The following is a 26,828-nucleotide window of genomic DNA, read 5'->3' as shown; positions in this document are numbered from 1 at the left end:
TATATATACTGTATATTTTATTACAAACCAGAGACAAACTTTCACAGAAAAAAGACCAAAAGACATTTGTGTCACAGTGACTTTTGAAGAAAGGTTGCTATTGTGACATGATCACAGGGGGACAGCGGAATGGTGGTCCTGATGGAACTGCATTCAGAAGGACCAGAAATTGTATCTTTAGCTGGAAGTCACACTATAAAGTTTAGGATTTCAAAGTAGTTTAGAATAGAAGGTGTAGAAAAACCCAAGTTAATGCAGCATTTAGAAAAAAAAGCAACAATCTAATTATTTGTGTTTTATTAAATGTAAAAAAAAGCATTAAAAGTGACAGATTTCTGTGTTATCCAAGTTAAACCCTAAATGTTTGCCTTTCCATCAGATTTTGTCCAAAAGGTCAGTGAAAAGTGGTTAAAAGTGTGTCAGTGGTCATCACATTGCGGCTGATTTACAGAAGATGGCGTTCTGTTACTGCTGCAGACCAAATGTGACCTGAACTTTAACTTGTGTTGAGGAACAGGAGGTTCTTGTGAAGCTTGTCAAGGTTTTTACAGATGGAGAAAAGGTGGTGCATTATAAACTGGGACATGATGTATCAGACAAGGAGAAAGTAATTTTTTGCCTCTTGCTCATGAGAAGTATTTGTCTGAAAATGACAGATGAGGAAAACGTCCTTATTGAGCTTGACTGCGAGGAAAAGAGTGAGCGAGCTCTTACTTTTGTGAGCTAGAATGGAAGGAGCGTTTAAACACCCTTTAAATAATTTACTGATTGATTGACTGATTGATTTTGAAGTGGGTGTTTAAATCAGACCAGTGGGGACAACTTCTCATGTTTGGATTAGTGAAATATAATATAGATTATTATTTGTGTTGCCTGTAGCGCAGACTATAATTCCATTCATTTGTTGTTTCTAGTCACAGAAAAACATGGCATTTATTTTGATGTTTTCACCTTCAACACGGTGGTAAAAAAAAGGGGGGTTGTGAGAAATCTCATTTTGGCTTCTAATGAAAAACAAAACTTAAAGGGGCCATATCATGTAAAATCAACTCTTTTTAGTTTTATATCATATTATAATGTTATACTCTCATAAAAAACATGCCCAAAACCTTGCTTTGATTCATTCGTGCATGTTGGATAGGAAGCCATGCTGAAGAGCAAACCAACAGGTGGGGACCAGAAACGACTTTTGGGATAAGAAAGGCCCCTGGGATGTGTCTTTAAGCCGGACTTCCTCATGGCAGAGCACACCCCCTCCTCCCCACCCCGCCCATGACTCCTGCAGGCTCTTGGGTGCAAGTGAAAGTGAAACCAAACTGTCTGCTGAGCTCTCAACATTAGTTCTCACTCAGTGAAGCTCTTTTCAGATTAAAAATACCTTTGAGGAATTGTATTTTCAGATGCCAAGTAAACTGCATCATAGCAGCCCACACCCCTCCCCCCCCCACACACACACACACACTGAAATGGGCAAAACGGAAGCGGAACGTGGTTCTTAAAGAGACAGAGGCCAATTTCAAGGCGATCAGAAGAGGAAGTGATGAGAAGATACGTTTATTTTCTATTTAAACATAAAAACAGCATTTTAATAACAGCTAAAGGTGACATACGTAGATACTTTACAATGGTATAGTATTTAAATGTATGCCTGAGAAACACATAATATTGGCCCTTTATCACTTAACATAGAAAAAAAACTAGATATTTAGCCAGTCACTGACTGAAACACACGATTACTGACACGGTCAACCAGAAAGTGACATTAATTAAGCACCCTGGGATGTCGTGATCTTTGCTAGATTCAAGAGCACGCCATGAATTTTAACACATTTTAACACATTCTAACTGCATTATTCTGTTTTTACGTGAACCTTAAAGACAGATTTTGCCATTTCGCACCTTAGCGAGCCTGAACTTTGAATGTTCCCGCTGTTCTCGTCTTTTCAACAGACGCTAGATAGGCAGGTTGCTTCTTCTGCCACCGTAAACGACTGATTTTTCCTTTAGCAATGACTAACCTAATATCTGTTTCGATTCAGCTGTCACTTTTAAAGCTGGAGATGATCCGATATACAGTCGGTATTCTTGTCCAAATAATGCTTCTACTGAATAGTGCCTTTCCTGTTACACAGCAGGTAGCATTTATTGTCAGGAGATTTTTTTTCTCTTTTTTTCATTCCGCCTGCACCCACACACTAAGAAAAATAAGGAGGACAGGAAAACTATGCTTGGAAATAAACGACAAAGACAGGACCTTTAGATGGAGGCTGTATTTGATGAAAGTTGACATGATTGTGAAGTAATGTGTCTACTTGGAAACAGGCTTGTGGAATTTAAGATGGCATTTAATGCTTTTTTGTTTTTAGTTTTTTAATTTTTTTTTTATATCAAGAGGCCCCCAGAGATGAAAGCGTGCCAGAAACATGCTGGCATAATCATCACTCACACCAGAACCTGGCAAAGTTGAATCAACCCATGGCATAACACATCAACCCATATTTATGTCATTGTCCTCCCAAATAAGAAAAAAAACTACAAATGTTGTCAGCAAGTGTTCAAATGTGACATTTGTTTACCGTCATACGACAAAGCTTGTTGTGACTGATGAAGTTTTGTCACTTGGCTGTTAGAAGCAAAGCAAGAAATAAAATGACATTGTTGGATATCCACAATGAAAAGAAGGAGTGGGCGGATTAAGCTGAGTGGTTCAACAAATCATCAAAACTTGTCTTGTTCTTTTTGTTTTGTTGGCAAAAGAATTTACTTATGTGACGTTAGTGCAAGGAGTTTAAAAAAATAAAGCCTGTTTTGTTTTCTAAATACATTACTCTGCTTTATAATGTCCATCTCCTCCCAATGCAAGTTATCATAAATTATAAATAATTTAATATTACTTTGTTCCCATAAATGACCAGTTGAAAGCAGATGTTTTCATTGTTTTAAACAATATTTCCTGTGTGCAAAATGTGTGCTTTATTTTTGGATTTACTATAAATATGGGGTTAAAATAAAAATACACCAAAACACAATTATTCAAAAGAGTTATCCATGAGAGGAAATAGAAAGACACTTTAAAAAAATCCTAATGTTCTTATTATTTATGACAGCTAATTGGGAAAAAAAATGACATAACAGCTGCTTTCAAATCTAATCTAAAGGAATTGAATAAAACACGTTGTCATATTCACACATGGAAAAAAAAAACATTTTTATCAAGTTTTTACTCAAATGGGGCCAAGGTAACTTGTTTAATTTGCCTCTTCTGCAAGGTTTTGAATCGAATTTCTTTATAATAAAATGTATTTCTTAGTTAATGTGGTACGAAATATGGCCTTAGTAAAGCTTTGAAAAACAGTGCAAACTAAAAAGTGCAGCAGGAGCAGTTTGAGCACCTCCTTTGTTAAACCATGAAGGCTCAACACACTGGTTACTCCTCTAAAATAAAACAAAATAGGATGCAAGCATTTGCATTTTTTCCCCAACATAATTTCTTTTTTTTTTTCTGACACAGAAATCTTTTTTTAATAACAGTGAGCGATGTCCTCACCCTGCTTAAAGCAAAGTCACTGCTGAGAGCTGTTTGTTGTCACATTTAAAAGTTCAAACCAGTTGTTKAGAGTTTTTGAGAGTAAATTAGGACAAACCATGAGGCTGAGGACGGATTGTGTGTTCTGCCACCAGTTCAGGATCATTTTTCACAGCTTTTTTTTTGTCTTCTACTAGTCTAGTACTTTAATTTCAGACTTACTTGTAAACATACGTACATACTTATTGATGTTTGGATATTGTTCTCACTTTTTAAATTTTATTTTCAGTCATGCTTTATCGCACTGCCTGTATTGATTTTACTTTGTGAAGTGCTTTGGGGTTGCACAAATAATAAATAAAACTGAGTTGATGTCTGCATTAAATTATGGTATGAGATACACAGGCGTTGGTGTCTAATTTTACCAGAGAGATCAGAGGTTAATAGCTGTTGTAAAATTCATATTTTTTAACCCAGTCAATCTGGTTGAGATGTACCCACTGCACCACACCACTGCCCTATCCTTCTCCTTTTTCCTTCAATTGTTCAACTCTGCTCCTCAGTCTTGCCATCCAAGACCCATCATTTATCATTCAGGGAGCTCACATGATAAAAAAAATTGGCTTTTAATTATTTATTTTCAGGCTGTGTTCTGGGAAATTTGGGGCCAAGACCTTGTCGTCATTTACAAGAAGACCTCGATGGATGATAAATGTCCTGACCCGGTGATGTGATTGGAACCTTTACAGTTTTCCTCTGCCCAATTGTTCTTTTTTCTAACCTTTTCCTTTTCTTTTTCTCAGTCTAACTCTGCCTGACATTTTATACAGAAATCTATTTTTTTACAGTATGTTCCAGTGTTTGTGATGTATGAAGAGCAAAAACCTACTCAGCATTAATAAAAACCTTTGAGGTCATGATTTCACTGCAAAAACTTTGAAATTTGATACATCATGACAAAGTGTTTATGTACAAATGATACACAAATATGCTTCATTTTAAGTTCCACTAATTAACTATCTGTACAAACCAATTTCAAATTTCATCAGACAAGTTTAATTAATTTTTATGCAGCTGTTAGAATGAAATGATACTAATCATAAACTTGGAGTGATAAAAAAACARTGTCAGTCTTCTATTACTGCAGGAGTGAATTAAAAGGGGAATAATACTGGGCTAYTTTAACAACAAAGAAAAATACAATTTGGTTAGATTATGCTTGTAATTTCACAACAATACACCTTAAAATGAGAGCAATTAGTTATCCCACAAACCACTAATGAACACAATCCTTGTTGAATGATTCAAAATTAGTAGATCAGTAAAACTGCCCTGATTGCACAAAGCTAATTCTTTGCAAACCCAAACTGTACAAGGTAAAGTCCATGATTAGAGACAAAGCTGAGTTCTCTGTACATACATTATTTCAYAAAACAGTCTCAAGTGGGAGTGTCGACACTGAAGCGTCTCAGGAGAATTAAAATACAAATCCATGGGCCGGCGAGTTCCCAGGCTTGGGTCTTTTTCGCTCCAATTTATGCCTCATTTTGTCCATAGGCACCATTGTGTGTGCACTGCGGTTTGATTAGTAGCTCCCCAAGGTTTGTCAGAGAGAAGAGAATGTGTTTACTACAACACTTTTATGCCATATACAATGTTCAGTTTGTGGTCTTGATTAAGCCCAGTAGGGCTGTTGAGATCACAGCCTTCACTCTCTCCAAACCTCTGAGGGTTAATTAACAAGACTAGGTAACTAGCTAGCTTCCTGTGATTGCATTAACAGACAAACAAATCTACTGAGTGCATTTGTCTTTCTTTTAGTGTTGGGTAGTATTGTATTTGCAAAGTAAAAGCATCTTCATTGCTTAAAAAATAAGAGAAATTGAAATGRGACTTTTTTCTTGTGTAACATGAATGGTTGTGTTACTTCTTGCAGTTGTGATACTCAAGGGAACTTTTTTTTCATTTTTTGTTGTCTGTGAATGAAAGATGTAAGAGAACTATGGAGATTTTTTATTAGAAACAATTCTGCTTGTATTTTATGTAAGTACATAGCTCATCTGGTGGCATTAGATTAAAAAAAATCTTGTGACCACATAATAATAACACGTGGCCATGGGATATGACGTGGTCACAAGATAACTATTGCAGTCATTTCCATGCGGAGACTGTTGATTGTTTACATGGATAAGTTTGAATTAATTTAATTTTATTTCATTATGGGAATGAATGACAAATTTCAGTCACTTATGTTAGGCGTGGAGTAATTCTTAGCATTATATGTTGCAGCTCTAAGACACAGGTGACGACTGAAGTTGCATTTGTCCAAAAAGCTTTGTTTTCCCACACCGAGCAGTGGCTGCAGAAGGAGTTGGATTTATGTGGCATTCAGGAACACAGTAAAATAAATCTGTTTTCCAACACACACCTAGGGCATTTATTGTCATCTGATAGATAGTCCACTATGAAAGATGAACTGTTTCTATTAACATAAATAATAAGGATAAAAAGTGCAATGTAGGCTACTTTTGAACAGCTGAAAGCAAGATCAACATATTCAAAATCTAACTCAGGATGTATGCTGCTCAAAATAATCTTGTGGTCATCTTATGCTGTTATTATGGCCATGAAATATTTATATTTTTTATTCATTGTCACCGGAGTGGCACCGTATGTAGGACATAATCATCAGGGTTTTTTTTTTTTTTTTTTTTTTTCCCCCTCTGGATGATTGAAGTTATTCCATCAAAAGAAAAAAAATGTTATCTTTAATGAACTGGTTTGAAATTGATCCATAAAGTTAAAATCTGCAAAAAGGAAGGCAGCTCTAGCTTTTTTCCTGTGTAATTCATTGAAAAGTTAATTGTTCTGTTCATTAATCCTCCCTTTAACTGCTAAAATGAACATGTGCCTGTTTCTAGGCAAATGTTAGAGCTGTTGTGCAGCTTTATTTCAGTACCTGGCTTTCTGGTTTTTGTTTCCTTTACGGATTATGGTTTGAAAATGAGTAATATGCTGCTTCCTGAAATAGCACACGTGCTCCTCCTAGCTTATGTCCCCMATCAAACAAATGTCTATTTTTTGACTGTTTTCAATGTTACACAGATGGATGTAGATCCATGACATCCTATGAAATCCCTGCCAGTTCCAACCAAAGTTCAGAGCAAAACCATGATGCCAGCTGCCCTTTGTGGAAAATTGGAACAGCTTGCATCTGTCTCYGTTGCCGCATCCGTCCTGCAACAGAACGTTTGTGTGTACTATACCCTGCTTATTATCCTATTACTCATCTGTTCATGTGGAGCAAATGAGTAATAGGATGTTGCAGGAAGGTAGAATGGCACACTGAGTAATRAATTCATTTTTTCATGAATCCTCAAATCTAACAAGAATATCACAAATATTTAACTGCTAACCTTTAATTTTCTTTTATTATGTTGTGTATCAGAATCCTACCTAATATAAGGCCACTAACGGCAATGTGATAAAAGAAACTAACAAACCAAAAACAAAATTACTTTTATGCAGAGAGGCAAGAAAGAAGATACATAGACTGCTAATTATAACGAACCTAAAAAAAAAGAGAACACAAAGTAGAGAGGATCATATGCATCATGCTTCTGGCTGAAACGGACTCCAGGCTTAATCCTGGAAATCTGAGCCATTATTGTCTTCAGCAGCGAGATATAATGAGCATACAAAGCTAGTCTGAGAGGTTTCACTGAAGTGCTGAGGCTTTTAAAAAAGAAAGAACATAATTCATCTTGTTTGTAAGGCGAGCCCTTATTAGGGGCAGCGTTAGAAAAAGGCTTTGCTTATGGCTCTTCTGCACAGAAACTCTGTAATCGCTTTAGGTGGCACTTGGAGAGTCAACACTTTTGTATGAATGACTGAGAAAAACAGAGAGGAGTTTGGGTTAAACTGAATTATCATAGCAGAAACACAAAAAGGGAAGGCCAACGTGGGTGCATAAACTTTATTTCGTCAGACAACAGGAATCCCTAATTTTGGGCCACGTAATTGCTTTCTTATGCAGTAATGAAAGAAAAAAAATGCCAGAGCCGCAGCAGATGATCTGTAGTTTTTGAATTTTTAAAAAGCCGGACACATCCAGTTCACAATACAGACAATAGGATTATGCAAATCAGTATTTGACAATAATGATTTTTATTATTAATATTGTGTTGACAGTAGGGTCTAACATCAAGAGTTATTTATCTGTAAAATTTATGAAAATGTCTTAACGAATAGCATGAYACACCTTTTGCCTTCAGTAACCTACAACCCATAATTTTATCCCTATTGAATTTCCAAGCTAACGCAATTTTGAAAAGATTGATGACATACTAAACGCACATTCTGAACAGCAGATCTATTTAGGAAATATAATAGCTCCTGCTGTAAGCGGCCAAATGTTTTTTTTTTATCTGTTGACAACAGGAGACACTGTTTAATCATTCAGTAAACATATAATGTTTTACTGAGCAAAAAGCAGATTGACCRAATCAAAGCAAGTTATAAACCTCCCCAGCTGAAATGTTTTTGTTTTTATACATCTGCAAATGGTTCTTTTATTGCATTGCACACATGTAACCCWATAATAAAAGTCTCTGACTTTGCCTTAGTTTTCTGTTTTCAGTTTTTATATAAATACAACCAATTTCTAAGAAACCACCTCCCTCCATCTCTATTTCTGTTTTCTGCACCTCACTGCAAAGTGTACATTACATTACCTAACTTAAAGCATGATAATACAAATATAAATGACTTTCATCTGTTATTGSATCAATACTGGATAAACAGAGTACTGATAATTTACAATAATCCTCATTCTTAACTTAAAGTCTCTTTATATATTCATATGACATTCAGGCACAAGCTATACATGTCTAATGACATTTTTAGACAGTTTCCTATTTCTCTTTCTCCTAGACTTTGTTGGAATTTGGTTGAAGCAAATTTGTAGTGAACCATTTTTAAAAAGTTTAAAAACTCGCCATGGATRTGAGCTGTAGACACAAATCAAATCTGACAGGGGAAATAAGGGTGGGTGTTAAAATCTAATATTGTTTGGAAAAAAACCGCTTTGACCCACACATTCTGTTTTCTAGGAAGAGGTTATAATTGCTCACACTTTCTGAGGGATGCTGACCATGCAGAGCGCATCCTGTAATTAATTGTGGGAAGTCCTACCTGTCCAGGCCATCTGGACAAAGAATTAGGCCACTGCAGTGGCCTCTAGCTTGATGTCATTACCCCACCTCCCATGAAGCATGTTGGAATCAGTTAGCTTTTTGTTTTTCTTTCAGATTTTATTTTTTCTTTCTGCCATGAGGACCCTGCAGYCTTCCAAGCACCCCAAAGGGGGACATTGGAACAAGCACGGCACTGAAGTATCATTTTTGGATCTGTGGTAACCCACACTAAAACAAGGAGAACGGGCCATTGGGTAAATTATATGCAAATGGCATTTATTCATTCTTTGTCAAAAAAATCTCTCTTTTCAACTACTACAATCATTAGCATCACATTAATAATAATGACACATAGGAGAGCACTTAATTATCGGCATGACCTTTTTCTTTCCTATAGCTCTCAGAAGTGTTGGGTCTGATAATAAGGTCATAATACAGCTCGAAAATGCTCAGTGAAAGCAAAGTTTACAAATCCTCTTTTGCAGAAGTAACAAAGAAGAAAATGTCTAGAATTTGTCATGATCTTGTAAGAAAATTCGGTGTTCATTAACTGAAATCGAGACGAAACCGCTTGAATATTGAATAGATTAAAATGTGAAGAGAAATGAAACCATACAACCCAGATCTGGTTTACGAGTGAGCTTTAATGATTACGCTGAAGCCATCAGAGCCACGCTGCCCCCAAACTGGAAGTTCCTGTTTTTTTTTATATACAAGGATCTTCAGTGCCTGGTACTCCCACTACAGGCCTATGGCTGCATCGCAGGCAACTTTTACAGAAAATATCTCTCCTAATGGATTTATAATGGTTTTTCTATGTGTTGTCATGATGTTTCGGGCATGTACCTAAAACTATTTTAATAAGGACATTACAATAGTCAAACAATAGATTATAAATGTCAAGCCTTAAAAATGAAACTAAGGCAAATAGTGTGGTGTTCTAAATCAGTATCTAACTAATAAATTCCTTCAATAACTATACCGGTACATATTTTTATACCTAACATGATGCATGCTTATTTAATTAAAATATATATTATTGCAGCTTACTAATCTTTTTGTATTTATCAGTGTCATTAATTTAATAAATGCATATGATTTTGTCAATTTGTCATTTTTGCTGCTGCTACAATTGTTAGATATTACTGGGGTTTTTAAGTTTTGTTTRTCATCCAATGAAGGAAGCAGATAAAAAAAATTACATGCATGAAGTCATAGCATTGTGATCTTTTTACTGAACTAAAAACTATTTGAAGTTACTAAAACAAATAAATAAATGTTAAGTATAAAATGGTATTCATTTGGAAAATAAAAAAATGTCCTATTAACGCTTCATTAAGTAGTGCCTTTTATAGTAGTCCGTGGATTAACTGATAATTTTGAAGATTATTTAAATCTGTTTTCATAATAAAGCTTTCTTAGCCAGTTGCTTCTTTCAGCTTTACCTTTCAGCCTTCTTAAAAGATTACAGCTGCACTTCTCACTTCCTTACCTGTGAAAAGTCAAGAAAGTCATTAAGTTACGCAGGCATCGTCAGAGTTTGGGATACTGAAAATGATGGGAGAAATCACTGGAGCGCCATGAGAAATGGCCTTGTTAATGATTTCTTTGCAAAAGCTATGTCTGCAGTGGAGCTGGCTTCAGCTTATCTTCAGCAAACAGACCCTTGATGAAACCCGCCCAAGGTCTCCAGGTGGCAACAAACTTTTACTGTGTGGAGGTGGATGTGAGGAGTTGGAATCCTCGAAGCATCTACTGTAGGAAAAGAGAGTTATTCACAGGAGTGTTTCCCAAACTATGTCCTCCAGAAATTTAGACTACAATTGTTATCAACCCCTCTTCTGTTCAAAATATATTTGTTTCTTTTACAAAATAATAACAGAAATTTACAGCTTCTGTACTCTCCACTTTGTATTCCATTTTTATTCTGACAACAAATCAGCAAGTTCTGCCTTTTTCATTTCTTCAGAGCATCGTCTTGCCACTAAAATAAACTTTTCTATGTCAAACATCTGTAGTTATCTAATTTTATCTGATCTGTCCGTCCAGCTTTTTGTTTTCTCATCTGCAAATTGGTTTCATCCAAAGCAGATGATGCTTATCGTGTTTCCTTTCTTGCTGACTGAGTGCTCAAAGCGCTGAACAGTGAAAGAGTTTTGTCCTCTGTCTTTTGACCCTTTTAGCCAATCAGTGGTAAAACTTCTGYCTGTGTGCTTTTTAAAGGAAACTGAAAATGACAAATCTTGCCACTGGAGAAATTAATAACACMGTGTTTACAGTGTTTCTGACGTTTCATACAATTTCATGTTTGATTGACTGAGCACTCGTAAGTACATACTGGATTTAAACATGTTGTAGCCGTTACTTGGCAGTTTACCATTAGCTACTACTCATTCAGTCCATCAGCACTTTCAAAGGAAGCAGGTACACAGCTCCATTTAAACAAGTGTTAAGATGTTTATTTTATTCTAAAATYAAATGTTCATTATTTAAAGCTTGTCTTAAATTCAGTGCACTAATACATGTTAGACTTTGCCCTACACTGTTTACATAAATAAATCCTTTGAAAATGCATAATTTAAATAACTAATAAGAACAGAAGGATTAGGAAACAAAATTAAAGCATTACATTCTTGACTTCCTTCTTTGTGCTGACATCTGTCCCTTAAACACTAATAAAACCCATACTGCAGCATATGTAAAGATGAAAAAAAACTAAATTCCCAAGCATATAAATCAAAAAAACATAGTCTTTGAAAGGCAAACTGTAATATTTTCTATGAAAGTAAACGCTCCGCGTTGTAAAAAATTGAACTTTTGATCTCCAGCCCTGCAGAGTGCCTGAAGTGCTGCATATTAAGAGCTCAAATTCATAACACAAAGTATTGCAAGAGCAATAAGAAACACAATGTAAAGACACTCTACAACCTGTATTTGCTTTTTTAAGGTCTTTTATTAGAGTGGCCTATTTACCTGTTTAAAATGTCTAATGTGTGACTCTACTCATCTGACTCATACAGTATACTATTTGTGACTCAGTTTGTCAAATTGCCTTCAGAATTGCCCCCTCTACCTAAGAAGTACACACWTTTGAAAAGTCCTGGCCTACTTCTCAGTAGAGCTACACTTAAATTGTTTCATCTRTAATAAAATTATATGACTCTTGCTTTACCCCCCTGCTGTCCTTAGGTCAAAATGACCTGTAAAGCCTCAGCCTTATGTCATTTTAACCCAAGGGCAGGATAGTTAATGAATTAATTCATCTCTCATGGTCGGACGCTTACCATTGGTCTTTCCTTGCCTCATATTAGCTTTCATTTATGTTGATAAAATTTAATTCCAATGATGTGTTTGCATTCTAAACAATGCAGAAATGATTGTTTTGAAGTAAACATCAAATGATTCACTGTATGTGCCTGTATGTACTCGATGTACCTTGACAGACCCAGAGTTCAATTATTAGCTTTCCACACCATTTGCCTAATGCTTAAACTAATCACTCAGGGCTATTRTTAGCTAAACTGCTACTGTGTAGAGAGCTAGAGTCCCGGGGTGGATCTAAATACTTTCTTATGTCTGCACCTTGACAAAGAAAGCAACTTCAAGGGGACGTGAAACAGATTAAAGTGAACAAAAGGAAGAAGTGAGTGAAAATCGAGGTCATTTTAAAAACWTTTTATGCATTAAAAAAATAAAGGCCCACCTTATGCTGACTGTAACAAGCAACTCATTTTATATTACAAAAAAGATGCATGCTTTAAAGTTTTCTTTGTGACGCTACTTCTCTAAAAACAGCAGACGTACCCAAAATGTGAAAAACATTTGCTTCACTGCAGGGCTCTCTTTAATCCACGCTAGATTTTTATTTTGTCCATTTTTTTTTTCAGCTCATAACAAAAATAGATGAAAATCGGTTTCTTTATTTAGCGGCTGCCGAACATGTTTTAGCCACTCCAATCACAAGATTCTAGAGGAAGTGACCGCGTTTTATTGATTGGTAGAAAGACCGTTAATCTGCCTCATTCACCCCAACATCCAGGGGAGCCAACAGAGCAGGACACGCTTCATTTTGCCACAGTAATGGCAGACTCCTCAGGAGAGCCATTTGTACGAAAAAGAAGGTTTGAAACAAAAATGATTTAGTGCAGATTTTGTATTTGTTACAGTRTGGCAGTTTCCCAAAGTTTTCTAACTTGACACTTTTTGTTTTGTTTCTTTTTTTTTCTGTCGGCCAATCTTATTTTAATGTTTGTACTTGAGGCATTTTGCAACAGTGAAAGCAATTTAATTAAACTTGAACTTGTTTATTTTTGATTAAATTCCTGCTACATTGTTTTGCACTGTTTTGCACAAGTCAACACTGTTTAAGCTGTGACATTACCTGAGCAGCCACTGGCAATGCAGGCACAAACCTACTCAGACGTGTTTGACTGAAAGCAGCCTGTGGCTATTGCCTTTGACAAGAAGCCCCGGCAAATTTGCATTCAAATTTAATGATCTGTTTTTCTTTTSTTCTTCTTCTTCTTCCTCTTCCTCCTTTTCTTCTCCTTCTTCTGCTTTTGATTTTTACTCCCACTGCTTGCCTTCTCAACATTGTTCCAAATGAGAAGTTTGTGAGACCACCTGGGACTTTCCTCATGAGTTATTCAAAAGTATAGTATGGGAAAATATCATGGTAGGATAATTAATCATACAACTAAATATAGATGAGGAATATATTTGTTGCAGAGTTTGACTTTTTTTTTTTTGGAGGCAGAACACAAGCTTACGACATCAGTATGTCAATCACAAGACCACGCAGAGAAAACAGACTGCTGTATGTGTGACATACATACTAATGTATGTCACTTCCTCTGGCATGAGCATATAAATCAAGGGAGAAGCACAGCACTAAGAACAACATTTGAAAATGAGCATTGTGGGTTGAAGAGACAGTCATTTTTGTACTGATGTTCTGTCAAATAGCTATCAATAGTTAGTGCCTTATCATTACTGCATCACCGAGCACAGAGTATAAAGAAAATGACAAATATCCATTGTTTTTCATCTTTCAGTTTTATGTAACAATTCTTTATCGAAAAACACACACAGTCTAGATGAGAAATAACATGAAATGTGCTAATATCAAACATCTACACACCAGAGCTTCAGTGTTGCAGATGTGTGCTGAGCATTTTCCATGTATATTGGTGTCTGTTGTTACCAAAGAATGTTTGGCTCTTGGATGTTTTTTAATGACTAGCACAAAGAAAGCCAGACAAACAGAGAAAGACAGACAAAGACATTTAAAATAGGGGAAAATCCTAAAAACATTTCATAATTTTTCCAATCATGATGAGAAATGACAGGAACCCCTCCCAACGTGTGTGAAGTCAAAGGAAGCAGCATGAGCATCCATAAAATACAATATTGATGAAAACATTCCAGTCAAGGACCAGTAGGACCATTATTTGGGGACACTATGTATTGCCACCTGCTGTATATTTGGTTTGATTTCAAAGCTTTTGCTTTACAACCACTGAATCATGCGACCCGATCAATATCCAATAAGGCCTGGTGATCCTTGCATGGACCATAGTCCTTCAGAAGAATCACAATGGATGGATGATAATGGCAAAGTCTTAACCGATCGGCTCCCTCAAATGGCAGCCTTGATTTGCCCTCTGAGAATTCAGCTGTTTAGACGTAACTGCAGTCAGATTGGCCCTGTTGGGTAAATTACTCCTATAGGAGTAATCATGTTGAGGTTTCTTCATTTGCATGTTTTTTTACATCATCACTTTCCCCCTTTTAAATCTATATTTTAAAACGTTTGTCATTTGTAAAAACTAAAGTGTGTCTTTTCAAATAAATAATACTGAAACGTTGTTTTTTTTAACATCTAAAAAAAGTAATTTTGTCATTCACCTTGGGAAAACTACTGAATTAATAACACATTTTTTAATGCGGAGGTTGGTAGGTACAGTATACAGTGTATGGTAATTTGAAAACTTTCTTTGAATTCAAGAGTTTTAAAATGTGAATTAGATATAAGAAGAAACCAACTTGATTTATTTTAAGCCACTTCAGTAGAAAACAGAACTGAATATTAGTTTATTAGTTTCTTCATCATCAGTAACTTCTTTTTTTAATACAGGTGTCAGGATATTCTCAAATTCTTTATAGAATTCTGCTGGAAAATCATCTGGGTCTGGAGCTTTTTTAATTAGGCCTGCCTTTTATGGCTTCCCAGAGTTCAGCTGATGTTAGTGGGGAGTCCAGTAAGTCCACCAGTAGTAAAAATCAGACGTGCGCAATGGCCTCCCTCACTGTTTTTAAAATTAAAATCTTAGGTCTAACTTTTATACAACTTCTGTTAATTCTTCACATCAATGTTCAAAAAAATTGACAAAATAGATAAATGCTGATGGACCATATTGCTTTTTTTTTCAAGGTGCTTCTTAGCTGTTAAAGAAAATTTAGCATTATTGAGCTGGGGGTTCCCGGGGTCTGGGGCTGGGCGCTGGGGTGTGTGCCGGCCTGGCCTGGTGACTACCTGTTAGAGCTCGGGGCCTCCTACCCTGTCGGGCTTTGGCCTGGAGGGGGTGCACCCTGGGGGCCCGGACCTCTGTGCCCTTTCCTGGATCTGCTCTGGTATGGCGGGTGCCAGTGTAGCCCATGAGTTTGTCGCTGCTAGCCCCGGGAGCTGTGTGTGTGGTCGCTGGGGGGACTCTCCCAGTTCTCCCCTGTGATCTGATCTGGGGGGTGGGTGGGCGGATCTTCCCGTGCGGGTGCCCCTTGGGGCTCTGCGCTCGGGATCCCTCTTGGATCCTTGGGCTCTGGTCTTCCCTATGTCTGCCTCGTGTCTTGGGGGTTGGGTCTCCGGTCCTCCACAGTCACTATTAAATATTCYATTGGAGAAATCTTGTATATACACGCATGTTCACAACTGCTCACAAACAGGTGTTCTGATCCGGGGAGTTCTGACTGGTCACTGAGTGTGTATATATGTCTGTGTGTATATACTAACAATATTTATGAATGTAGGCATGTATGTATGTATATCTTTATATATGTATGGGTATGTGTATATATTTATATATTACCTCGATGTATTTATCCATTTATTTTTCAGGTGAGCGGACAGATGTTGGGTGTGTGGTCCTGTGTTTTGTTAGTGTATATTTAATATACTTCTAATCACTATTTCAATCTTTCTAATTACTTCTCTCTCTGTTTTTCTCTCTTTTTCTATTTTCTCTTCACTTAAAAAAGTCACTGATGATGAAGAAATAAATAAACTAAATAAACTAATAATATTTGGTTTCGTTTTCTACTGAAGTGCCAAAAAAAAGAAAAAAAGCATTATTGAGCTGCAAGGTCAAAGGTCAGATTAATTTATTGATTAAAGGCTTAGGGTAGGAAAAKAAGAYAATCAATTTAAATAAAATAAATTCCATTGTCACAAACGACAGCAATAGCATGTGCATTTTTATTTGCWGTTTTAATCTGAAATATCAACACAATAATATAGATGTATGTTTACACTGTTTTATTGTAATAATAAAAAAAAAMCACCTCCTCACCCCTGTGTTTGGTCCTAACAGCAATGCGGATTGGAAGCATGCTGCTTACGCTTTGCTGCAGTTATTCACTTTGTTGTTTTGTTAGGTGTTGGCTACAGGCATTTATAAAATTATCTCACTTGTCTCCTTTTATTACAGCTGAGTATTGATATGGCTGCATTGTTTTTATTTATTTTTTGAAGCTGCATTTTTGGGCTTTAATCCCAAGCTGTGCAAGCTCCTCGATATATTTAGTTTTTTTTTTATTAGAACGTTTGATGTAGGTATTGGCCAGGATGAGGTGTGTGGGTGGAGGTGTAAAGGGGTTTGCCAAACACTTTTAACGCTCCCTGTGGCTGAGTCGCTGTACAGATGAAACACCCCCTGAATCAGTGCTGATGTAGGCTGTCCAGACATTAAGGCTTGGGTGAGAGTTGGGGGACCAAGTACCAAACACATGAAGGCTCTCAGGAGCCCACACAATGCGTTAATGGTGACTCCATATGCATTTTAATCAATCCACACTACTTATCCCACAAGGCTATTCAGATTTAAAGCAAGTGAAAGAAAATCACTCAAGGTTGTGCTTATTTCTTTGTAATGCTCTTTAGACTCCAGGCTTAATAAAAAAAGGAATGGGTCAGTAGAAATGTAAGAGGTGAGTGACAAAAACTAGCTTGAGTTTGCGCTAGTCGTGCCACTTTGTAATAAAGTCGTTAAAAGAAAGCCGAGATTGGGAGAAGAGAAAAACCAAAGGCTTTTTATTCATTTTCTGTAAGCCTGACTCATGCTTTTATTTGTTGTTTTGTCTTGTTTCTTTCTCACAACAACTTGGTATATTTGAAAGACCGGGTTTCTCACAGCTACAGAACTGTTGCTTTAAGTCTCTTGGTTGGCATACGGTGTTGATTGTACCTATGGGGCAAAAACAGCATTGTTCACTGCGTCAGAATTGCTGGTGTAGTCTAATTTCTCTGTGGGGGCAGCAGGTGGAAAAAAGAAAATCTCTGCAGGTCTCAGTGACTTTCAGCAGAAGCATTATCTAAAACGTGAAAAGAAAAATATTGACAGAAAACTATTAATTTCTGGCTGTTAGCTGCACACACACATGGACATAAATTGTATRCTGTATCAGATTGTTAAAATGTTGTAGTGAGGACTTATTTCATGATAAAAGCCCTAATAAAGACATTGCTCAGTAACCACTATTTTCTTTTTCACTCGGCCCAAGTCTAATGAAATAACTGCCTCCTAACATTTAAGCCCTCTCATTTTGTCAAAAATTTCTTGTAGTTTTTTTTTCATCCTCCTACAATCCTCCTACATTTAATTACTAAGTTTTATAACTTATTTTACAAGCGTGTGCTTGTCCATAAAGCTCAGAAATCCAATGGCTACTAAATATATGATTAATTCTTGTCTCTGAAAGGCTTTCCTTGTGGGATAGATTAGAATCTGATTGTCTGTCTGATGCTGCAGTTTTGACTCAGTCCCAAACCAAGCGTTATCAGACTCAAAAAAAGAGCAACTGACTCATTCAACCAAGTTTATCTCTAATTAACACAGATTATCTGAGCTTTAACATCGCTCTGTAAGCCAAGCAGAAGGGTAATTTGTGCATGGATTTCTATTATTGCCCTGAGGCTGTTGATCTTCTCTGTTAAAGGCCCTAGGTCCCAAAACCATGTGACTAAGATCATGTTGCTTTTTAATGTTAGCGTGTTCATGAATTATACACTCTGCTAAAGAGAATACAGTTTCGTACAGAATGCATGGCAGGATTTTTTTTATTACTATTTCCAGTGCCATCTGCARACATTATGAATCTGCATGAATGGTATTGCTGCATTGCATTTATTTATTAGGAAATATTTCTGCTTTGTGCCTTTTAATTATTTGTGTTTCCAAAATTGGAGGTGACAGAGTTGATTAATTGTATCCAGGTCGCATCCTGCGAAGGTGTTCAGTTGCATGAGAGGCTCAACAAAGCGTGCTTCATTAAAGAAGTACAGTGTCGTTTTGCAAGCTGGCAAGTTCACCTTAAAGCTGTGCTGCCCTTTACATGGATCTTCTCAATAATGGATAAGACAAAGAGCATCGCTGTCTCTTCCCAGTCATTAGGATCTCATTTGATCACTTGCAGATGGTCTTTTAAAAAGGTGGGATAATTGCACGCACAGACTCTGAGCTGACCTGCATGTTAATAACATTGTTCCTTCGGGATAGCATTATTATAAACTCCTTGCTCTAATAAAACAAAACGATAATTTAATAACTTTCCTTTTGCGGTAACTCTTAGGTACTGTTATTTAGGACAGTCCCCCTCCCAAATGACTTTTTTTTCTTCTTAATAATGATTCAAATATTTGTATCTTCTAGTCGTCATAAGAACAAGTGCAGGTGAAGCTTTTTCTGGTATTTATTTAGTAAGTTGGTTTCATATGTTTTAGCCAAGTAGTGGTTTTATTTATATCTACACAGTATTCCTAAAATGTAGTGTCATTTTACTTCTATAATGTAACTCGTAACTAACAAAATATTTGGTCTGTAGCTCAGTTTTTAGGGTTGGAATTTCTGCACATAACAATAACATACCTGCCCTCTTTCTTTCTGTAAGGAAATTAAATGTTGTTTTAAAGGAGCACCTTAGGATGAAGTTTGATCCAGTGTGAAATATTGCTCCCAGTTACCAACATTTCTGATTAAAAAAAACCAAATGTCTAATATGGTCAGTGAGTATTTAATAGTTTGCTCTGCTGTAGTTTACTGAATGACCATATGATCATAACTAAAAGGATTAACAAATGATTATTAAATCACATGAATTAGAGAGTTTAATTGTTTCATAATTGTAAAAACTAAAGATACGTTTGGGTTCCCCTGCTGTTTTGTCTTGTTTTCAGAAAGATGAGATTGATCATTTTGTAACAAAAGCATTTCTGTGTGAACAGAACATAGGATGGACTGGATGAAAAATATTTTGTTCATTTTGTTGATTCCTTTACTTGACATGTTTTTTCTATAAAATRGTAACTTTGTTTCAAACATATATTTAAGTTCTATACCATGATAAAGTATCTATGTCACCTTCAGTTGTTATTAAAATGCTGTTCATGTTTAAATAGAAAATAAACTCTTCTTCTCATCATTTCTGTTTATAAACACCTTGAAATTGGCTTCTGTCTCTTTAAGAACCTCCTTCCGCTTCTGTTCCACCCATTTCAACACGTGGGGGGAGGGTGGGTGCGCTGTGATATGGAAACTCAGTGTAGTTTACTTGGCATCTGAAAATACATTTCCTCAAAGCCAGGCATTTTGAATTTGAAAAGGGTTGCACTCAGGAGTAGTATTGGGAACTCAGCAGATAGTTTCTGTTTTACTTTCAGTTTCACCAGTTGTTTGCTTTGTTGCTGCCGAGAGCCTGCAGGAGTCATGTGCTCTGTGATGAGGAAGCTCAGCATTGAGACACAGCCCAGAGGAGGAGCTGCTCCCAAAAGGCGGTTCTAGTCCCAACCGGTTGTTTTGTTCCCCTGCCTGGCTGCCTCAGAACAGCACAAGATTTCTCAAACATGCATGAATGAGTCAAAGTAACACTCCGTATGGTTATGATGAGGGGATAACATTATAACATGATAYAAAACTCAAAAAAAGYTGATTTTACATGATATAGCCCCTTTAAGATTTCRCTAAACTAAAWTTTTTWCTTGTTRCTGAAATGCATCAGAACGAACTGGACCAAAGAGTAGAAAACTCCATTTGCTTTAAATGTGTGATATTCAGCCGTATTTAATTAGTGTCAAAAACATAGAGAGCATTAAATTCATAGTGTTGTCAAAGAAAATGCATAGTTTTATCTTTGCTTTATTTGATTTGAGAAAAACTGCATGCATTTTTTGCTTCAGTTTTTTTATTTTTTTATGTGTTTTTTATTTCGTAGTTGTCATTTTATAACTAATTATGCTGTGAAAGTGCTGGACCTGCTGTCTTAAGGACAGCCATGTCTGATGCTTCAGTTGTTAAAATCTTGCCACTGCTGCGCTCAGTATGTAGTACATTCACATGCTGCATAATTAGACATAATGTCGCTTTAATCATTACCCTTTTCCTCATACAACCCCATTCCTCTTCAGCTTTTGCATCAGATTTTAGAATTATTTTTTTCTCCTTTCCATGACTTGTAACACAATTCTTCATTTAGATCTGCTATCCAAGTCAAATGATCAAAATGCAAGGGCTTAACTTTCATTTTTAGGAGGTGTTTATGTTTGCTGGGTAAAGGAAGCAACTGTCTTCCTCTGTCCACCACAAACACAGAGGCTTTTCAAGGTGAGAAGGAATTGCATTATGGAAAATGATCACTGCCTTGGGGCCACATCAAACACAGAGAAAGACTTTCTGGAGGAGATTGAGTCGGGCCAGTTTCCCAAGTGGTTTTTTATTGGTTAATTGCACTAAGGCCAGTTTGTTATCAATATCCACAAACTACTTGGGTGAACTAAGTGCCTTGCAAGCTTTCAAGGTGTGCAGACCCAGATAAATGTCTTCACAAAATGTTAACAACAAACAGTTTGTCAGGATTCTGACTTGAGACAATAGGGGGAAACAAAATGCATCATCCACTGCATCAAATACTGACAACTAATGTGAGTAAATAACATATTAACCCAACTTTTATATGTGTGTTGCTTGAATAATCATAAATGAACAACTTTCATACCGTTACAAGCCACAATACAATATCACACAACATAAAAATACATAATACTACACTCATCTCAGGGCTCTCTTCTATTACACCAACAAGAGTGAGATTTATCAATGAGTCATTCAAGTTATCATTTTACATAATTATATTTGCTTCATATTTGGAGTTGTGGGGATAATTAGTCTGTAAATAATTTGAAATCAAACACGGCCAGTGGGTGCCCACTTGGCTAGACAGGGAGAGAAACACTGATAAACAATCTGACCCATCACTGCTTGACTCAGTTGGCTCCAATTAAAACCAAATCAACTGCAGGATTTCTGTCGAGTTTCTGTCTGCTGGAYCAAAAAGGTCCCGAGCAAAACCTGACCTCCAGTCTGTACATGCTGGATTTAATATTGTTGTACTTGTTATAACTTCTGTTGTTTTTACTTGTGGTAATGAATGCAAAGGGCATGACAGGCTTAAAAACTGAACGGAGGAGGTTTTATTTCTCCACAAATAAGAAAAAAAATCAATGATTGAATAAATATAAATGTCAGACCTTCATTCCTAAATAACATGTTCATAATAACAGAACAAAGGAACCCTTGTACTTGAGTCTGAATTAATAGTTGTTTTCAGTTTGATTGGAATACATGCCAGTTATTAATTATTGCCTTAAATATTAATTCAGTTCAATTCAAAAATACTTTATTGATCCCAGAGGGAAATTAACATTAACATGATACATTTCAAAGTAATTGAAAGTGTTGTTTTTGAAAAAGCGTGGTAAAGTGTTCTTTTGGACATAAAGCCACAGCTTCTTATTCCAAGAAATAACAATTTAAATGAAGAGTGACATAACTTTTTTAAAGAGTTGCAAAGACAACTATAAACTAAAAATAGCTTAATAAAAAGAGAGACCATTTTAACACTTAATAAGACAATTTACAGCAGCAACTAAGTGCTTTTAATTCCAAGCCTCACTCATCTACTCACTCATTGATTTTCTTCACCTGTTTAGTTGATCAGAGTTGTGGGGTTTGTGCTTTTCTCTTGGCAATCAACAGCTGAGAGGTGGGGTACACTCTGGTCAGGTCACCAGTTTTACAAATGTCTAATATTACCATRTAATTTATTGTTTAAATGCAATCAAAACACTAAAGAGTTGATAACAGCATCCAATGATGCAATGTGTTGTAGTAGCTGTCCTTGTTATTCCTGAGTAACTRTTTTCTAATCAGAACATTTTATTTATTATTGCCAAAGTTCAAATATTTTGTGGTTTTGCCTAACAGATAGCCCTAAATGAATGTGGGGAAAAATGTGTATCTTGGTTTTGAATAAGCAACCTTTGGTTGAAAGTACTGCACATACTGGCTTTATCTATTCCCGATAAACTAATGTATTAGGTGACAAAACATATTTATCTGCTTTCTCTGTCTGCTGGCAATATGTTTGCCAGGATCTTGTGCAAAAAATCTAATGAAAAATAAAATGAACTTAAGCAGGAACAAGTAACTTTTTATCAAATTTGATRTCATTGTTTGCCACAAGCTTTCAGTATGTTGTCAAATATTAATTTAACAACCACTGACCATTTGCTTTCAAATAATGACTGATTTTTTATGATTTATTTTATTTTTTATGAAAACAATGATACCAAATGGTTCATTATAAGGCACTAAGCATTGTTTTCTTMTTCTTTTTTTCAGAACCGTGACAGAATGGTGGACTGTATGAACAAAGTCATGCTGCACACAGTCGTCTCGTGCTGGCAGCCATTCCTGGGACTGGCACTTGTGGCTGTCTTTGTGGGTTCTACCTTGGGATGTCCTTCACGCTGTGAGTGTTCAGCACAGACTAAGGCAGTTGTCTGTCACCGCAAGCGCATGCCCAGCATCCCAGATGGCATTCCAACTGAGACCAGGATTCTGGACTTGAGTAAAAACAAGATGACAATGATCAACCCTGATGACTTTGCTGCCTTTCCTGGGCTTGAGGAACTTGACCTCAGTGGAAACCTTATTAGCTATGTTGARCCTGGAGCTTTTAACTTCCTGTTTAACATGCACTCACTCAGTCTTAAGAGTAATCGTATAAAGCTTATCCCTCAGGATGTCTTCACAGCCCTAACAAATCTTACCCATCTAGATATAAGTGACAACAAGATTGTCATCCTTCTGGATTATATGTTCCAAGACTTGCATAATCTAAAGTCTTTGGAAGTTGGTGACAACGATTTGGTTTATATTTCTCACCGTGCATTTAGTGGACTTGTAAGCTTGGAGACACTAACTTTGGAAAGATGCAACCTTACAGTTGTACCCACAGAGGCCCTTTCCCACTTGCACAACCTGGTCAGACTCCACCTGCGTTACCTCAGCATTAGCACTTTGCATCCGTACTCATTCAAAAAGCTTTTCCGGCTGCGGCATTTAGAAATTGATAACTGGCCTTCACTGGATCACGTGCCAGCTAATACCCTACATGGACTAAACCTTACAACACTGTTTATCACCAACACCAACCTATCCATTTTCCCTTACCAAGCCCTTAAACATCTGCCCTACCTGACACATCTCAACCTATCTTACAACCGCATCAGGCACATTGAAGGGGGCATGCTCATGGAGCTTGTTCGGCTGAAAGAGTTGCATCTAGTTGGAGCTCAACTAACTTCTGTAGAGCCGTATGCATTCCAAGGTCTGCGGGGTCTCAAAGTCCTCAATGTCTCTCACAACCGACTGGACACGTTGGAAAAGAGTGTGTTCCAGTCTCCCGAGGCTCTGGAAGTTCTTCTGATTGACAACAACCCACTGGTATGCGACTGTCGTCTCATGTGGATTCTACAGAAAAAACAMTCCATCTTCTTCGGAGACTCGCAACCGGAATGCAGCACACCTGAGGGAATACGTGGACGACCTTTTAAGGAATTTAAGGAGACCCTACTGTCTTATTATGTGACGTGCACCAAGCCAAAAATCCGTGAGAATAAGACACACACGTACACTGTGGAYGAAGGCCAGCCGGCAATGCTGCGCTGCAGTGCTGAAGGGACTCCAAGGCCAAGYGTGTCATGGTTGTCCCCACGCCGACGAGTGCTGACAAGCAGGAGCCATGGAAGACTGATGGTGCACAACAATGGCACACTAGAGATTAAGTCAGCGGAGATGCAAGACAGTGGAGTGTACCTTTGCCTTGCCTCTAACACAGCTGGAAATGACACTCTGATGGCGTCATTGGCAGTGAAAAGTCTTGGATCGCTGTATGCTAACAGGACCCAGCAGTACACAGATCTCAGCAATACCACTGCCAATGGAACAGCCGGCGTGAGCCTAGGTTTGGATCTTAAAACTATTTTGGTGTCAACAGCTATGGGCTGCTTCACCTTCCTGGGAGTGGTCTTGTTTTGCTTCCTGCTCCTTTTTGTTTGGAGCAGAGGGAAAGGAAAACATAAAAACAACATTGATGTTGAGTATGTACCTCGATCAAAGTCCAWTGGCACCAATGTTGATTCAGCCGAGGGACAAGTTGGTCCTCGTCGTTTTAACATGAAGATGATGTGAGTTTACATAAATATATACATAAAGTGAAAAAGACACATGMAAGAGAGCGTGATCAAGACGGGGATTGTGAAAATGCACAAAGAATAATGTATTTTTTTGAAAAGAAGATAAAAGGATTGGTCCTGAAAATCCTTAAGGTCTCGTAACTAAATTGGAAGTACTTTAAGTCACTGGATTTTGGCATAATGCTTGGATTCAGTGTTTTAACTGTGACAAACAGATTAAACTGTTACATGAATGCCAGTTCACTAATTCTCGGATGAGGAACGACATTTTTGTCATCATGGACACCTGAAGAAAAACACTGTCATGTAATATCTCTTGAAATTTGTATGCCCAAAAAGAAGCCCTTGGTTTTGGGTTGACTATAGACTCAGCTAAACAATGTACAGTACAAATTTGTATCTAAGCTATTAACCTACTTTGTTTAGTTCTGCGCCATGCCTCTTCACTGAACAAGTCAAYGAAATAGACCATGGTTTCTTTATTTCAGTACTATGTTTACCAAATGCTTCATTATGTACATGTAAGTGCATATTCATTCAAGATAACTATTCATAGCAATATTCATGGGATGCATTAGCCAAAATTGTAACCCCAAATGTTCTGCAAGAACGTTATTCAAACTTGAAGTTTCCATTGATTTAGGAAGGGCTTTTATAGTTGATTTTCTGTCCCTGTTCCTAATTGTCAACTAAATGATATTAATCATATATTATTTACTAATACAGATACAGGAAAATATTTATAAAAAAAAACTATTGATTTTGCAAAAATCGATCCTTCAACACTGTTCAGGATTTACCATTACACTTGAATCATCATGAAGACGGCCTATTGGTTGAAGTGTCCAAACTTGAAGTTTCCATTGATTTAGGAAGGGCTTTTATAGTTGATTTTCTGTCCCTGTTCCTAATTGTCAACTAAATGATATTAATCATATATTATTTACTAATACAGATACAGGAAAATATTTATAAAAAAAAACTATTGATTTTGCAAAAATCGATCCTTCATCACTGTTCAGGATTTACCATTACACTTGAATCATCATGAAGACGGCCTATTGGTTGAAGTGTCCACACAAACCACCTTTTTGTCCTATTTTTGTCTTTTTATTACTTTAACTGTATCTTTGCTGGTTGGCAAACTACGTGTCAATTTTACAAAAGTGACATTTGCAACATTTTTCYCTGTAGGAAATTTGGACTTTGTTGTGGTAGTTCTTCATTTTGTTGTTGAATCATTTAGATTGTGAAATCTACAAAAGTAAAAGTTTAAAAAATATGTATGTGAAATAAATGAAGATGTATTTGTATCAATGAGTCTGACTAAATGGTTAAAACATTGCTAAATTTTCTTTTCTTCACACTTATTTGGTTAGTAAATTAGTAAGGAATGAGGTAATAAAAAAATCTATTCATGAATTATTTTTTATTTGAGATAATTGATTTAATTTTATTATAATATACCTATTACGTTTAATGTTACACAAGTCATGATTTTCATGGCCACATGACCTCTGCTATTATCTAAATGACTGATCAGGTATATCCAAAGCTTACAAAATGGTGAAGAAACACAGATGCAGTGAAAGAAGTCTACATTTGTAAGTGAGGTTATGTGGAGTACTATCAATAGTTGGTATCTTACTTGCATTAAACACCTGTCTGAACAATTGCAATCACACATTCCTTACCTTTATGCCACAGGACAGTGTGATGACAAATAATTTATTGCTCATGAAAAATTCATCATCATTTCAACTTAATCACTTAAGTTTGTCTTTTTCAAATGCAAGTTTGAAACTATTCTATAACAAAGTTGAGTTTGTTACACAATTAGAGACTACTTTTGTGGTGTCTCATTAAGAGCCTGAAAATAACTTTAAATTCTGAGCTTCCAGTGCTCTGGGCTGTTTTATAAAATCAGCAATGAATATCTTGTTCAGCTATACAAGAGAAGCAAGGTTACATCCACAGATTAACAATGTTCCGGTCCAAGGAGATTATTTGATCAAATTACAATTCCTCGATTTACACTCTCCAAACACATGAGGAACATTTTGCATTCATGAACTAAGTGGGGCATTTAAAAACCCCAGTGTTCCATGTCTACATGCTTAATTATTTGCCTGCAGTGAGAGTGGGACTAGGGATACGCTGTCAGTGTAAAAAAAAAGAAAAAAAAAAGATGTCCAAATGGCACTCAAATGTGTTTCCCACCATGTGGTCGTTCCATTGAAAAGATTTTAAATTTAGCCACTTGTAAAATGCAAACATTATACAACTGGCATTAATATATATA

General features: G+C 36.6%; 1 protein-coding gene across 3 annotated transcripts in view; it reads left to right on the top strand.

Annotated features, from left to right (window-relative positions):
* Positions 1–25,368, top strand: part of lingo2 (leucine rich repeat and Ig domain containing 2) — a 196,220-nt gene extending 170,852 nt beyond the window's left edge. For all 3 annotated transcript variants that reach the window (XM_014001961.1, XM_014001960.1, XM_014001958.1), the window contains one exon: positions 22,668–25,368. In XM_014001961.1, the coding sequence (XP_013857415.1) occupies positions 22,680–24,521 (1,842 nt within the window). In that variant the 5' untranslated portion in view covers positions 22,668–22,679 and the 3' untranslated portion in view covers positions 24,522–25,368. The remainder of the gene's footprint in view (positions 1–22,667) is intronic.
* The last annotated feature ends 1,460 nt before the right edge of the window (positions 25,369–26,828 follow it).

This window comes from Austrofundulus limnaeus, unplaced genomic scaffold (genome assembly GCF_001266775.1).
Source record: "Austrofundulus limnaeus strain Quisiro unplaced genomic scaffold, Austrofundulus_limnaeus-1.0 Scaffold11, whole genome shotgun sequence".
NCBI classification, from domain to species: Eukaryota; Metazoa; Chordata; class Actinopteri; order Cyprinodontiformes; family Rivulidae; genus Austrofundulus; species Austrofundulus limnaeus.
This window is presented reverse-complemented; position numbering and strand designations above follow the sequence as displayed.